The sequence below is a fragment of the Apium graveolens genome, chromosome 5 (genome assembly GCF_009905375.1).
Source record: "Apium graveolens cultivar Ventura chromosome 5, ASM990537v1, whole genome shotgun sequence".
Lineage (NCBI taxonomy): Eukaryota > Viridiplantae > Streptophyta > Magnoliopsida > Apiales > Apiaceae > Apium > Apium graveolens.
The window spans coordinates 21,877,086-21,893,283 of record NC_133651.1 but is presented as its reverse complement, the minus strand read 5'-3'; the positions used below and the strand labels follow the sequence as shown (position 1 = coordinate 21,893,283).

At 31.9% G+C, this 16,198-nt stretch overlaps 1 protein-coding gene and 1 non-coding gene across 2 annotated transcripts; both read left to right on the top strand.

The window, feature by feature from the left end:
- Positions 1 to 14,439: 14,439 nt before the first annotated feature.
- On the top strand, positions 14,440 to 15,387 carry LOC141659663 (uncharacterized). The gene is made up of 3 exons (XM_074466589.1): positions 14,440 to 14,733; positions 14,832 to 14,890; positions 14,981 to 15,387. Exons 1-3 carry the CDS (start codon positions 14,613 to 14,615, stop codon positions 15,104 to 15,106), a joined length of 306 nt encoding a protein of 101 aa, XP_074322690.1. The 5' UTR covers positions 14,440 to 14,612; the 3' UTR covers positions 15,107 to 15,387.
- Positions 15,388 to 15,628: 241 nt separating this feature from the next.
- Positions 15,629 to 15,737, top strand: LOC141663012 (small nucleolar RNA Z279/snoR105/snoR108). Its single transcript, XR_012551106.1, has one exon. It is a non-coding gene; the product is annotated as a small nucleolar RNA Z279/snoR105/snoR108 (small nucleolar RNA).
- Positions 15,738 to 16,198: the final 461 nt, after the last annotated feature.

Below are 16,198 nucleotides of genomic sequence, written 5' to 3'. Positions count from 1 at the left end.
CAATTTCAAGGTCTATCAAATGGATGTCAAAAGTGCTTTTCTAAATGGAGATTTGGAGGAGGAAGTCTATGTTAGTCAACCTCCTGGTTTTGAAGATCCAAACTTTCCAGAATATGTCTACTATCTTTTGAAAGCACATTATGGAATGAAGCAAGCACCTAGAGCCTGGTATGACACTTTATCAAAGTTTCTTTTGAAAAACCACTTCACAAGAGGTACTGTTGATAAAACTTTATTCTTTAGAAATGTTAATGGCTCTAGTATACTTGTTCAGATTTATGTAGATGATATTATATTTGGCTCTACAGATGAAAAACTTTGCAAGAAGTTTGCCAAATTGATGCAAAAGTAAGTATGAAATGAGCATGATGGGAAAATTAACTTACTTTCTTGGTTTACAAGTTAAGCAAGTTAGTGATGGAATATTCATTAGTCAAACTAAATATATTCATGATCTTTTAAAGAAGTTTGATCTAATGGATTGCACATCTACAAAAATTCCCATGGCCACTACAACTAAGCTTGAATTAAATACTACTGAAAAGTCTGTGGATATTTCAAGCTATAGGGGCATGGTTGGCTCACTTCTGTACTTAACAGCTAGTAGGCCAGATATAATATTTGCTACTTGTTTTTGTGCTAGATTTCATGCTGATCCTAGAGAATCTCACTTAGTTGCTATCAAGAGAATTTTCAGATATCTCAAGGGAACACCAAAACTTGGCATTTGGTACCCTAGAGATTCTGGTTTTGATCTACCTGGTTATTCAGATGCAGATTATGCAGGTTGTAAAATAGACAGAAAAAGAACAACATGAACATGTCAATTTCTTGGGAACAAGCTTGTGTCCTGCTTCAGTAAAAAGCAAAATTCAGTTTCTACTTCTACATCTGAAGTTGAATATATTGCTGCTGGTAGTTGCTGTACACAGATTTTATGGATGAAAAACCAATTGTTGGACAATAGTCTACAAGTGGATTGAATTCCCATTTTATGTGATATCACAAGTGCAATTGACATCACTGAAAATCCAGTACAACATTCAAGAACAAAGCACATAGACATCAAGTACCACTTCATTAGGGAGCATGTGATGAATGGTACCGTGGAACTTCATTTTGTTCTAAGTGAAAAGTAGCTTGCAGATATATTTACCAAGACACTTGATGAATCCACTTTTTCAAGGTTGGTAAGTGAGTTAGGTATGATTAATTACTCTTGAATTATTTCAGATATTTTTGCAAGTTTGAATGGAGCCAGAAAGTTAATTGATTTTTCTGTTTTTGATGAAATTTTGGCTAAGTCAAAATTTACATCCTGACGGATGTTCATTATCCATCGAGTTTGATCATCCGTCTGAACATTATTTATTAATAAAAATCAATTACTTTTCTGGATTATTTCATAACCCGATGGATAATTGATTTATCCTCATCCGTCGAGTTGTCTCAATCTTAGCCGTTAAAACTATGAACATTATCCATCGAGTATACTTACAGTTTGTAAGCATGACACGACTGATAAGTGACAAAAATTTTACAGTTTATTTATTTTTAAACGGCTATTTTTGGCTATTTTGATTGGTTACTTTATTTCACTTTATTATTTTTGACATTTTATTTCTGAGATAGTATAAAAGCAGAATTTATTTTTATTCTACTCTTTTATCATTCTCAATTCAATTGCCCTAACTTCCTTTCTTCCCAAAAGCAAAAATTTTCTCTGCAAATTTCTCATTCTCTAACAATGGCACCAGTCATCAAAATCATGTCTCAAAGTGGATATATCTATGAAAAGAACAATTTCACAGCTCTTGTAAACAAGTAGAATCAACAGTCTAGAGAGTTTCGCAAGATGATGGATTTTGTGAAAAGTTGTAAACTCCGTTACGCTATGCTGAAATCACCCACAATCTACTGTGAAGTTATGGAGGAGATATGGACAACTGCAGTGTACAACTCTACTGACAAGACCATCACTTTCACTCTCAAAGGTAAGCAGTTTTGCATTAATAGTGACATTATCAAAGCATGCTTTAGAATTCCTGATAATACTGCAAATGTTCCACACACATATACTGATATAGTTAACATGCTAAATTCTATGGGCTATGCACTTTCAACCTCTAAATTAAGTGAAATTAGGAGGTTAGGTCTTAGAAAAGAATGAAGTTATCTGTGTGATGTGGTAACTAAAGTTTTCTCTGGTAAATTTAACAATTTTGACTCTGTTAACATTTCCATGCTTTACATGCTAGTTACTGATAAGTACTTTAACTTCAGTGACTTGGTCTTGTTTGAGTTAGGTTATAAGTTAGGAGAGCTCAATAAGAGAGGTAAAAGTGTCTATTATGATAGATTCTTTATGATGCTTGCTAACCATCTTATTGAGAACATTAATGTTGAGAACCCAACCAACAAGCTAAATTGTTAGGTTCAAGAAAGGAGGATTATTACAGATCTTAATAGAGCTAATCACCACAAAGAGGTGCCCCTCTTCTATTTTCCAGTCTTGGAGGGTCTTCAGGTAAGTGAGTTAAACTCTACTGTCTCCATTCTTCCAACCTCACACATTTCTTTATCTTCTAATGTAGCTATGGCATATGTGTCAATGACCCAACAGATTCCTACCCAAGCTACTAAATCAATAATTTCAAAATCAAAATCTAAGAAAGCCCCCTCTGGTTTCTTTTAAAAGAAACCAGTTGCAAAACCTACTAAACACAAAGAAGGGAGTGTGAAGGTGAGTTAGCAAGGTGAGGGACAGGGTGAAAATTAAAGAAACCCTAAGGATAAGGCTGGTGAGATGAGTGTACCCAAGCATAGCCACACCGCAGTTTCCCAACAAAATGTGGTTGTTAATAAGGAAATTAGCTCAATTCTAGTTTCATCCTCCCAAAAGGATGTTACTATTGAAACAAGCTCCCAACCAGGAGCACAGATCAAGAGGGCTAGGGACACAAGTTCACCACAACTTATGCTAGAAAGAAAAGATCAAAAACCCTTGGGGATGCATAGGGATCACACACAATGCAAACTGAAGCTAAAGACCCAGTCACTGCACCATCTCAAAGTCAGATTAATGTGGCTCCAATAAATGTGGAGTCACAGCCAAAATCTTTAACAATTGAAGCACATGAAACACCAAATTCACCTACACACTCAATGGATGTTGACATGATCAATACATCACTTCCAAATTCTCCAACTTTAATTCTTGTGGGAAAGCAAAAAATCCAAGCAAGTGAGCATCATCTTCTAGATGATTTGTTGGCTCACTTGCCATTTCTTTTTGAGTCTGTTTATGCCTAAATTTTCATCAATCTGTACAGAGTCTGCAATAGTCTCCACTCCAAACCCATTCATTTCTTCTATTATGATGGATATTCATCATCCGTCGAGTAGTGATTGTATCCCGACGGATAAGCCTAACAGCAGTCATCTGTCAGATAGCCATACTACTGTCCCGATGGATATTCATCATCCGTCGGGAGTCTCTGCACAACTTCAAATTTGTACAAATCTCACAAGTGCAGAAGACTTAGTGGTAGTGCAATCACTCTTAGGACTAAGAGAAGGGAGTGAACTGAGTGAGAGGCTGGGTTGCTCCCAGGCAAAAGGAGAGAATATGAGTGAACAAATGCAGTCCATTTCTTCAGGACTAGCAAAAGTGAGTGAGAGGAGTCCCACCTTAGATGGTGAAGGTGAGGGTGTGAGGGTGGGAAGCCAAGAGGAGCCCTTGATGCAAAAAGAGAGAGACATTGAGAGAAATGCAGGTACTGGAGAGATAAGGATGGACACCATTGTAAGTGAGTCAATGAATGTCAATGATGCAGAAAGAAAAAGACTATTTCAGCAAGAATATAAAGTTGTCATAGATTTTATTTCCCTAGATGCTGAGACATTTACTCATCCTGTTACAGCTTATCAAACATTAGTTGTATAGGGCAATGAGGAGGCTGAAAGAATTCTTAATTTGGTGCATACTACCCAATCTCTCCAAAGAGCAAAAGATGCAATCACTTCTATGCCTTCAACTATTGGCAGTGATTTTGAACTGGCTGAAGACTCATTTGGGGATGCTGGTGAGGATGATGAGGAAGACAGCATGAGCATGGGGGAGATGCAGATGTTCCTGCATGGATGCTAACAAAAGATTGTTCCTACTCACATCTCCAATCAACACTATTCAAGCTGATTCATGACACCCAAATAGCCATTCAAGCATCTACCAATGCCAGCACAAAGAGGCTACTAACAGCACATCTTGAAGCACTCCAGCTGCATAAGATTCAAGCTCTCCAATACAGTCAAAGTATGGATGAAATCAAGTAGGAAGTCTCTGAAATAAAACAGGATTTCATAGCAAGGTTGGATGCTAGACTTCCTGGAACCACCATGACTGAGATAGCTCAAAAGCTAAGGAAGGAGGCTGATCTCAATAGAAAGGTTGAGGCCAAAGGTTGAGGCCATGGACTCTAGATTATCTGATGTGGAGAAATCAATGGCCAAGATACTTGCTAATCAAGAAACTCAGACTGCTCTGCTCCAACAGTTGGTGGCTGCTCAACTCCCTTCCATTCTCCAACTTGATGCTAACAAAAAGGGGGAGAAAGGCTCATCTAGTGAGGGGAAGAAACAGCTCAACATCCAAGTCAGCAAAGTAATTGTGCCAACAATTGCTTTCACAAAGCCACCAGCCATGGACAACATTGACATCATAAATCTGGCAGTAGCAAAACTAGAAACAAATGACAAACTGCTAAAGATTGATGTAGCAGCAGCTAAGAAGGAGTTAAAAGATAAATGGAGGAAAATAGATGCAGAAATTCAACAGAAATTTGGACCAATTCAGAAACCAGACAAAGTCTTCAATCATCACTCTCAAGTCAATCACATCTATGTGAATGAAATGAATTTGAATTATCTGGAAAAGGGTCAAATATCTTGTATCAAATCTCCAAAAGCAAAGCTGATCATGAAGCCTAAAAAAACTACTCAAAGTTTTCAGACAAAAATCCTATGGATATTGTGTATGAAACACCTAGGCCAGATGAGAAAAAGCTGTTGGCTAGGCCAATTGCATTTTTCAAGGATCCAACTGATTCAACACTTAAAAGAAGAATTCCCAAGATTTACAGAAATGGTAAAGAAATCTGTGTGGTGGCTGGACACCCTCAGTTTGTAGAAGCTAAAAAGGAAGAGAAGGAAAAAATCAGACAAGAAAAGAAGCAAGCTGCCTTAGATGCTAAGAAACTCAAACAAAAGAAGGAGCAAGCTGCTATCTTGGCCAAACTTCAAGCTGTAAAGGCTACAACTGAGATTTCTTCACAACCATCTGTAATTGCTGAACCTCAAGATCAAAAAGTGCAAAATGAACCACAACAGAAAAGAAGATTCAAATACAAACTCCACTCCAAAAGAAAATTGGACTTTAATGATGAGGAAATGGAAGACTACATTCCCAAAAAGTATACAACTTCAACTCAGACATCAAAATCCTCAGTGGTATTTGAAGAATTCAAGGTGGTGGATCCAACTAGGAACATTCATGGTGACCCCATTACTCCTAAGGATGAGCCAGTAGACTGGAATAGTTTGCCAATTCCTGAGCTAAATTTTCCTATCTTCAATAAGCCAAAGAAGACGAAGACTAGAGCAAGCAAGAAAGTAAAGCATGTGACTCTCAGATCCAAGACCCTAACCAAATCTCAATCTACAGTCAACAAGGGAGATTTTTTATACATTTGTGACATCAAAGAGTTTTCTGACATAAACCTCTACTTAAGTGAATTGGAAGAAGTAAGAGGAATCGATGCTCACAAACATCTTCCTGAAAGGCTGGTGTTTAAATATAAGGGAGGAAAATAGATAATATGGCCACTTCACAGGATTCTTCTAGAAAGCCAATCAGTTCTAATAAAGATCTACTCATCTTTTAAAAAGAACTTTGGATACAATGTGACTGCAAGGAGATTAGTTCTAAAGAAGATTGAGGAGCTGAGGAGCAATAGAGTTAAAGATGCACTACCAAAAACTATGTCAATTCCCTTCACAGGAAAGAAAGTGCATTTGAGGCCTTATTGGCTGATGGAATTCAGGGATGAAAAGGGAGTAAGAAGATTCTTCATATTGGAGGACCAGTTGAGTATCTCTAGCAATGAGACTCTATTGGAAATGCAAGAAATGTTAGATCTCTCAAAAGCTGATGAACTTGAGTTCCACAGACAACTCCAAAATCAGATAGAAGAGAACAACAGGAGGCTTGGGAAGAAATTCGGAAAATCAAGGAAATAAACTTATCTGCTCAGACTAGAGGAGCACCGTGATAATGATTGTGAGCAACTTCTTTGTATACTTTACTTTGTTCAATTTTCAGTAAATATTGCAGCATTTATCAGTTTTATCTACTACCTTTCAATTTGTATTTTTAGGTTGTTTTGTTATCATCAAGTTTCTCTTAATTTATGGCTACAATTCCAGTAGACATAAATTGGGGGAGATTGTTAGGAATATGTTGTGAACTTGATGATAAATTAAACAAAACACCTTAGTAGATTTAACTTAGTGAATTTTGTAGCACTCGACGGATGATCAAATATAGTCCCGACAAATGATTTAATATAGTCCCGACGGATGACACTTTGACATCCACCGGGTGAGTAGCTTATGTAAAAATAAGATCTGAAGCACATTTCTGCAAACAACTTTGTGTAGATTCTATAGGAGCATATGAGTCATGTTGACTACTAGCGGATATGCAGAATAAGTTGATTAATTGTAAATATGAGATGTCTTGTAATTCTATATATGTGAAATGGAGTCAAGTGACAAATAGCTACTCGACGGATGATCAACAAAGCTACCCGACGGATGATCAACAAAGCCACCCGACGGATGACAAGCATGTACCCGACGGATGATCAAATTCAAATATCCGTTGACAGTGACAACACAATCACATGCGTTGGGTGTTTGTAAAAGGAATGTGGCAGCCTGTTAAGCATGGATTTGAGAACAAAGAAGCATTACCATTTTCATGCTATTGTGAAGATATTCAAAGATGCTAGAATAGAGTGGTGAAGTAGCATGGAGTTACACTAGATATGTTTTATTTTATTATCTTGTCTTATTGCCATGTAAACTTGGTGATATATATAAACTAAGTGTAGCTAGTAGAACAATTAACTAAGCACACACATTTTTCAGAGAAACATTTTCAGTTTAGTTGTTCATACTTGTAAGCAGCTGTGAGCTAATCAAGATTCACAGAGTTCTCATTCGATATATAAATATATCTACGGTGGATACTTTCAAATCCACCAGAAAGTTTTAAAAGCTTATATTTTTATTACTTTGTATTTTGATTTATATAACTCTTTTACTCCGCATTCTGTAAATCAAACATTCATATATTTATCGAGTTAGAACTGTTTTAAAATCTTGAAAAAGTAGTCAGAATTAAATTCAACCCCTCTTCTGTAATTCTTGTTGTATTGTTAGGGAATAACAATTATGAGCATATTTATCATGTTATCAAGAATTTAGGTTATATTCGTAAGAGTTTAAGACATATGACGACCGTTTATTTATTGAAAATGACGACTAATGACGATGATGATGGTGATATCAATATAGAGATAATGATAAGGACAAGATGACGAATATTGGCATGCAGATTTGATCAAAACGAAAAAACTGATTCAAGTGACTGATTGAACCAGACGATTCTGCACAAACTCTTGATTTGAGTATCGTGAGTTTGAAGGCGGATGTAAAAAGATGTAATACATATTTATAAATAAAAAAATAAGAGGAGATGGAAATAAATTAAAATTTTTATTATGATTTATTTCCGTTGTTAGAAGATATAATTACATCGGGCTAAACAAAATAATATAAACTACTCTTCGAGCTAAAATAAAATAATAATCAACTCGGGCTAAAATAAAATTAAAAACAATTAAATTTAATTACTTGGATTTGGTTGATATAACGTACTTATATATTTACTGATTTCTTCCATTTCTATAATATTTGTACCATTTTTTAACACGAAATTAAAGATAATTCGTTAGTTTGTATAATAAAGTTGTGCTAAAACAAAACGAAATAACTATTCATCCGGACTAAAAATAATTTATACAATTAATTCAAGATAAACCTAAATTAAAATCAAAACATAATTAGATCAACTATCATGTAATAATATATCCTTTTATTCGGGTTATAATAAAATCATAAGATATAAACAAATTTCATATCTCTAAATTTTTAATTCAAAATAAATTTTTAAAAACTATATAATATTAAAAACAAAATATGCATTGTATAGGTTATAAACTAGTACCGATATAATCATAAACTTATTGAATTAACCTTATAGCTAATAGCTACAGTTAAACCTATTTAAATTAACATGGTTGAGATCAAGAAAAAACGCAATATATCCATTATATTTGAACCGGAAAAAAATATATTATAACGAGATTATTAGTACTTTGTCGATTATGATTTTATCGAGTTTCAACTGTAATTAGAAGAGAGAGAGATGAATGTTAATATATTTAAAAAATAAAAAAATGTCAAATAAGAAGGAAGGAAAAATCTCACTCAGTCAATAAATGACAAATTAATAAGAAATAATATCCAGAATACACTATTGTCCATTTTAAGTGTCCAAAATGATAAGCGGCCTTACGTTCTGTGCAAAATATTCACCAATTATACTTGTCCATCATGTGTATTCCATTTTTCCTTAATAAAAAATACGTATTTTAAACATAAATATTTGTTATTTACAATAATACGAATACAAATGTTGGAGATGGGTATTCAGTCACAGGAATAAGTGAACATGCACTTCCAAGTTGCTTAATTTTTACAAAATTTTAAAAAATAGAATGCGCAAGGCAAATATACTTAATTGGTAAGTTTTTGGACAAATTATTCCGCATACTCGTATTTTGGACAAATGACTTCTAAAAGTGGGTATTTTAATTTTTCACCCAATTAATAATACATATTAATTTTTTTTAAAATTTTTTGATATCAGTATAGTAGAGATAATTAATATTATATTTCGATTAATTAGTAATCTCGATAAACTAATAAAATTTAATAATTCCGATGTTATTAATTTATAGGAATTTCACGGTACACTAAAATTTCCTCGGTGTATTTACTTTTCATTGAATTGTTTATGTGAATGCGCACATGTTCTGCTATTTTGAACGGGGATACAACAATTAAATTAAACGATTTTGTTTTGAATTTTTTTAAGAAGTCCTGTTGAAAATTGTAACATTATCAATAAAAAATGATATACCCCAGAAGTACAGTAAACGTGAACGTAAAACACCCTATCAAATAGTTAAAACTAAAAATGAACGCCACAACGGAAGTCATTAACCATATAAAATTTAAATAATCTTCTGAAAACAACTTCTACTTAACTAGTGTTTGTTCAACACTAATGGAGTCTTTATCCACTTATCCTATTATTTGGAGACACGCATTATGGACAAATTACACACGCGTGCATCTCAACAAGTTTGATAAATATAACTCGAAGATTTTTTTTCCCAAAATGCCTAATGCTTGATGCTGACACTTGTGGCCTATGCGCATAACCGGTGTTACAGATTTCGTAAATCGGAATTATTCAGTTGAGATCTCGATTTACGAATTATCGGACGATTTTTAAAAAATCGAATAATTTATCAATAATTTATCGAAAATCGGTTAAACCGGTCAAATATTGTTAACCGACTTTTGAGCGATTTATCGACAATTTTTGAAAAATCGGTCGATTTCTATAAAAGAGGCTTAACTACTACCTGCTTTCCCGTTTTTTTATAACTCGATTATTAACAGGTTTGTTTAAAAATTAAAAATTAACTAAAATATAGTTAATAATATTTGGTAATAAATTTACATAAGTTCTTTATAAAAACAAAGAATTTATATAAGTTAAAGTGACATGTTTTGTTTAGCATTAAATTTTTTAAGTAAAATTAGTTATTTACTTGGTAAATAAAATTTAACTACATTTGAAGTCCAAATTATTTAATTATTTTATGACTTTATATGATATATTTAAAGCGTAAATTAAAAGGATAAAAAAAGGGTTTCATTTTTTGATTTAGGATTCATCACATGTCGTTCGAATATAGAGTAGCTTAACCGTTCATCTGCTTTCGGTGCGACGCCCTTTCCATTTATCTTTTTACGCATCCACTTTTTTCTTTTTCGTTTTTGTCTTTTAAAGTGGATTCACTTGTAAATTGTCAAAGTTTCTCCATTTTAATTAATAAATTAAAATCCCTGTTTCAAGGTAATCTATACACGGTTATTTGACACGTAAACTACTGAATATCTATCTATCTATATATTAATAAAGGAGGATTATTTTCATTTCATTTTCTGATATGGACATTTTGTCGTTACATTGAAAAGTAAACTAGGATTATTAGTTATAAAAAAGGTTAAATGACAAGATTAGCCGACCAGATTACAGGATTTAAAATTTAAATTGTTGTCAAGATTAACTTCATAAATTATTCGATGACTTCTTGGTATATTCGTTTCTACTTCACCTGTCGAATGGGCAATTATTAAAAATTTAAAAGAAGTTTTTCAAATATACCCAAATTTTATACTGTTTTTGCAAAAATGCCGACAATGTTGCATGATATTGCATGATAGGCTGAAAGAAAAAAGTTACTACGATTATATATCACAATCTAAATATAAATATTTTAGTGTTGTGTACTTTTATGTTTGATGTAATATAATGAATGTCAAACTTAAATTTGACTTGTTAAAGATTTATTTTATTTCGTATATTCTTATTTTGTATATATTTTAAATCGTGTTTTATGTAATTGACTAAAAAATAAAAATAAAAATATTAGCATTTAAATTTTTACTAATAGAGTTTTAGCTCAATTACTTTATAAAGATTAAGTATGGACAAGTCATGCGAAATTTAAATTTGAAATTATTTTATTTTATCTTTTTCAAATATTTTACATAAAATATGATTTTAAAATATATGTACATATAATTTTTAATAAATGTAGTTAAATATTTATTTATTTCATATATTTTCGTTTTATGTAGTACAACCAAAATCTGGACCAAGTTCATTTATCTAGTTTTGTATATGTGTATTTTAATGTTCATATAATAAAAAGATAAATCCATAATCTTTGTGTTGATTTTGCATCGTGTATGAAATTTGTTGCTTTACACATTACATAATAAAATGCATTCTGGGTTACGAACAAGGTGTTTGCACCGTATTTTGAAAATAATTTTTTTTGTAATTTTGTATTTTGAAACTCAAAAGCCAAAAGAGAAGGCCATATTTTTATATAAATTAACGGTTTTTCAAGCACAAACTTCTATAATTTTAACTTATTTTGATTGACTAAAACCTCTTAATAATAATAGACCTCCATGTATTTATAACAAATAAATTAATCAAAACACTACAAACACTCCAAATTTTATAAGTTTTAGTATTATGGGCACACACAAGCCCATAAGTTAATTAGTGTATAGATTAGTCAGAGCAACCCGAACAGCTGAATTCCATGACAAAATCTAAGATATGTATTTATGACATATTATAAATTATTATATTTAACTTTTAACCGTGACAAAAAAAATATAATTAATTTTTAACGAAATATTCTTGTAGGTAGAATTTTACTTGGCCCAGTTATTTTAACGTTGTTGAACTTTAATCAATCTAATCTCATTTATTCGGGAAATCTATCGACATTGTAAAACGATATTATTTGTTGATAACAAATTTAAAATAACTGTAAATATTACTTGTATAGCACCACAATTACACATTAAGATTTGAACTTCAGCTTAAAGACAAATAACTAAACACTACAAAATTATGATTTCTATGAGCATGTGGTTGCCGCAAACTTCTCGAATTGGATGCATTTGGCATGGTAGATTTTAGTTTATTTCATACTTAAGATTCGGACAAATTTTGAAAAAAAATCGGAATTTGATTCGGTTTATCATAATTTTTTTAATATTATAAATTAATTTAACTTAACAAAATATAAATTTTTATACTAATATTTTGACGGGACTCCATTTATTCACATACCGTAGTACCTACAAATGGCTTAGTCATATTTGAAAAGCGTCGAAAACTTTACGCAAGAAAAAAAAGGAAATAATCAAACAAAGGGAAAATATTATGGTTAGAGCTTTTTTTTTTTAATTCAAAACAAAAAGAGGGTGAAATAGTAAAACTGCCCCTCATGAATGCACATCAACAGGCTTAAAAAATCAATTAAAGGTTAATTTGGTGATTTCAGACACTTATATCCTTTCAAATACACGGTATTCTTTTTCTTCTTTTATTTTTGGCGAATTGAGTGAACAGCTGTAAGAATATTATTCTAACACTCTGTAGATAGTTTCAAAAAAAAAAAAAAAACACTCTGTAGTGTGTAGATGCCAAGATGAGATTATTTGCAACACTCGGAAATAACTAATTTCAGTTAATCATGTTAACAAGAGTCATGCATAGAATAAAAACTAGTAACCGGATGACAAGGGGCACCCATACAAGGATGATGTAATGGTGACGCAGAACAGAAGTTAAGGAAAAAAAGAGGGTTAAATTTCACAACTACTTTCAAATAAAAAATCCTAATTTACAAGTCAATTCTTGAATTCATAAAAAAAAATTTGAATTTACAAGAAAATAAGAAAAAAATTAGATTTTTTATACAATAAAAAATTATTATCTAGTATATCGTAGTATTGTTCATATAGGGATAATAAATACTAAAATAAAATAAAATAAAATTCTTATTAAAATTAAATATTTATTATAAGATAGTGTGATAAAACAATATTGAGCATATTCAACCACCACAACTCTACCTATTTCCCTTCTCCTATTTTTGACATGATTACACAGCCTGTTAAGTGTTAACATTCCCTATTTTAAAAAAAAAGCGTTAACATTCACTTGCTTCCTTACGCTTGTGATGTTTATCTTTAAAATTACGACTCTCGTCCTCCATCAACAGTCAGCCGTATTGAAAAAAAAAACAGAAATTTGTAAGAGTTGTAAGAGAATAGGGAATAGTTAGCGGTGACATTGCATTAATATTAATGATCTTTTAATCTTTTAACATTCCATCTCAACAACAAATATAATGGATACTAATAACATTTGAACAATAAATCTATACTATATTATAATAATCGGAATAATGTATAATTTGGTTCAACGATTATTTCTCTAATTTTGATTATTAATTAAATAAATAAATAATTTTATATATACGCTAAACTACTAAATTGTTAAACTACTGAACATAATTTACTTATTCTACTAAATTACGACCACGAATTATTATCGTATTAAAAAATAAAAATAGTGTTATATAACCGCTAAACTAATAAGATCTTAAACTATAAGACATAGTCTACTTATCCTCCTATTTTTTATATATAAATTTATAATTATTATATATTTATATAAATAAATTATAATATGACGGGATAAATAAAATTTTTAAATATTAATGAGAACTCGTGCATCGCACGGAATTTAAAGGAGTACTTATAATAAGCAAATGGGGGTTGAAAAATTCATTGAACTTTGGTATCATGTTAAGTAAGCAGACATCAATTGTTCTAAAATTTGAGGTGTTTCCTTAACTAAAATACGTTTAAATGACACCTTATACATTAATATAACTTTTAAAATTTTAATTTTATTCTACCAAATATTTTTGTAGGTAGAATGTTACATTTTATTTTACTTATGGAATTGACTGCACTTGAGCGGCTAGAAATATGAATTTGATCCGATTTAAGAAAGAGATGGCTTTGAAAAGCGTTAAAAACTTTTTAGACAAGAAAAGAAGGAAACAAGGAGAGCGTCATTAACCAGGTGTGTGGCAGGATGCCTAAAACAAGTGAACGAGAGTAGAGTTTTTATTTACAGAGAGTCATGTATATAGGTTTAACGAGTGTGAGCCAAATAATCAAAAAGCTAGAAGTAATTTAATTACTACAACACGAGATTGGAGTACTAGGTCACTAAGCACTAGCAGATAGCTAGTATTGGAGTTTACAAGGCCACACCATTAAGAAGATTGCAGTTTTGCTGTATGTTAACAAGACTTTAATCTGTTACCATTCCATTAAGTTCCAGGTAAAGTAGCACTGAAGTACATTGTACTACAATCAAGCTTTTCATTAAATGATTATTTTGGTTTCGTTCACTTGTTTTCATGAAAAAGTTTCCACTCTATACTTGACTTTCATCCATCTACTCCACACCTCATTCAACTGTCAGCTTCCACTTAAAGATGGTGTTCATCTTTTTGCTCGCAAATTGACTTAATTTACGGCATCATTATGTCTTCCACTTAATGAATTACACTAGAAGCAGGGTGATGTTTAAACGCGTTTCTTTTCCCTCAAATTTTTAATCCCTTTTGACTTCAGGTAATTAGATCACTACTCCTACTTCATATACACTACTTTTTAAAAGATACATGCATCTGAGTAAATATATATAGATCACTAGTTGGTCACTTGGGTTTAAGAAAATGTCACAAATGAAGAAGACAGTGTTTGCTACAAAAATGGGAGGCAAATTTCTCTGGCTACTGGTGCTGCTATTAGCATTTTCTCAGCTTCTTAGCTTGAGTACTGCTGTTCCTATCACGAGTAATTCCTCTAACTACTCTCTTAACCCCTGTTATTACGCGGTTTTGTTTCATATTGATGATGATGATCATTGATTTTGGTAATTTACTGTTGTTTAGGAACAAGGCGTGTTATGTATGAACTCCGTGACCCTGTGCTTTCAGAGGATGATCGATTGGTACATTACAAACCTTAATTTGGATAGCTACAAAAGAACAGATTCCTGTTTTTTTTATATTGATGAAGAAATCTGCTTTTTGATACTCAGGCACACATGGAAAAAAGAGGGAAGGTGGAAGGCATAAATGGAAGAACGAACATTGGGCTCAATGACTATCCAGGATCCGGTGCTAATAATAGGCATACCCCGAGAAGAGGCTGCATCGAATGTTAATTTCTATATGCACTAATATTGTTGTGTCTTGTAATGAAGCCATTCTGTGTTAGGAAAATGTCATACTAGTACCTATTACGAAATCATTGTAGTGTCTGTTAAGGAATAAAGGAAGACTATAATAGTAGAACTTTGTTTGTTGTATGGAGATGTGAGAGATGATACGAGAATGATACTGTTTAGACTCCACATATTTAATTGTGGAATTATTGGACAATATTTGATATCTCTATATAATTGTAATCTCATTTGGTTTCATAAATGAATTTCATCTTTTCAGCTGTGTGAGTCCTGGCTTGTAACAAAACAAAAATGATTGCATTTCATAATGTTATCATGCCTTCAGTCTTGCTAGTGGAATGAGAGACTATGAGGTTAAAATGAGAGGTTTAAATGAGAGAAGAGTAGATGTAGAAACTAGAAATATCCCACATCGAGAGGATAAAAAAGGAACACAAAGCGCTGTAGCACAAATATGTGACTTGCTCCTCAACGATTATCATGATCCTTCAGGCAGTTAATGGGATGTGATGAGTGGTCAGAATATTGCACATAAAAATGCAATATGGGTGTTTAGCCCAAAGCCTGTTACGACAATTTAGGCACTCTCAGCTTAAACCAATCTGATCCCTAGCCCTTCTTTAAATCTTAGTCTAAACTTTTATTACATTTAGTATTTAAAATAAAAGAGTACTGTTATTTTTTGGTACGTTTTTTAATATTTGTCAGCAGGATAAGTTGCCTTAAAATATCCAAAGTTCTATCCAAATTTAAAACTTTCTAATTAGCAACAAGGAGAAGTTTTGAAATTTCTGGATTAAAATTCCTGAAAAAAATATATCTAGTTTCAAACATAAAATTTCAGTTATGTACTTTATTTTGAAATACATCAATTTTTAATTTTTTAATTTATATCTTTTAATCTGAAATTTCAGTTATGTACTTATATTCAAATATATAAATTTATTTATTTTATTTATATCATTGAATCCTTCTTGTTTTCACGTGAGAGTAGTTCAATTGTGTTTTTTCACGTGAGAAATGTGAATAATTTGTTGATTGCATCAAAACTTCTAGCTTTCCGGTTGAGAT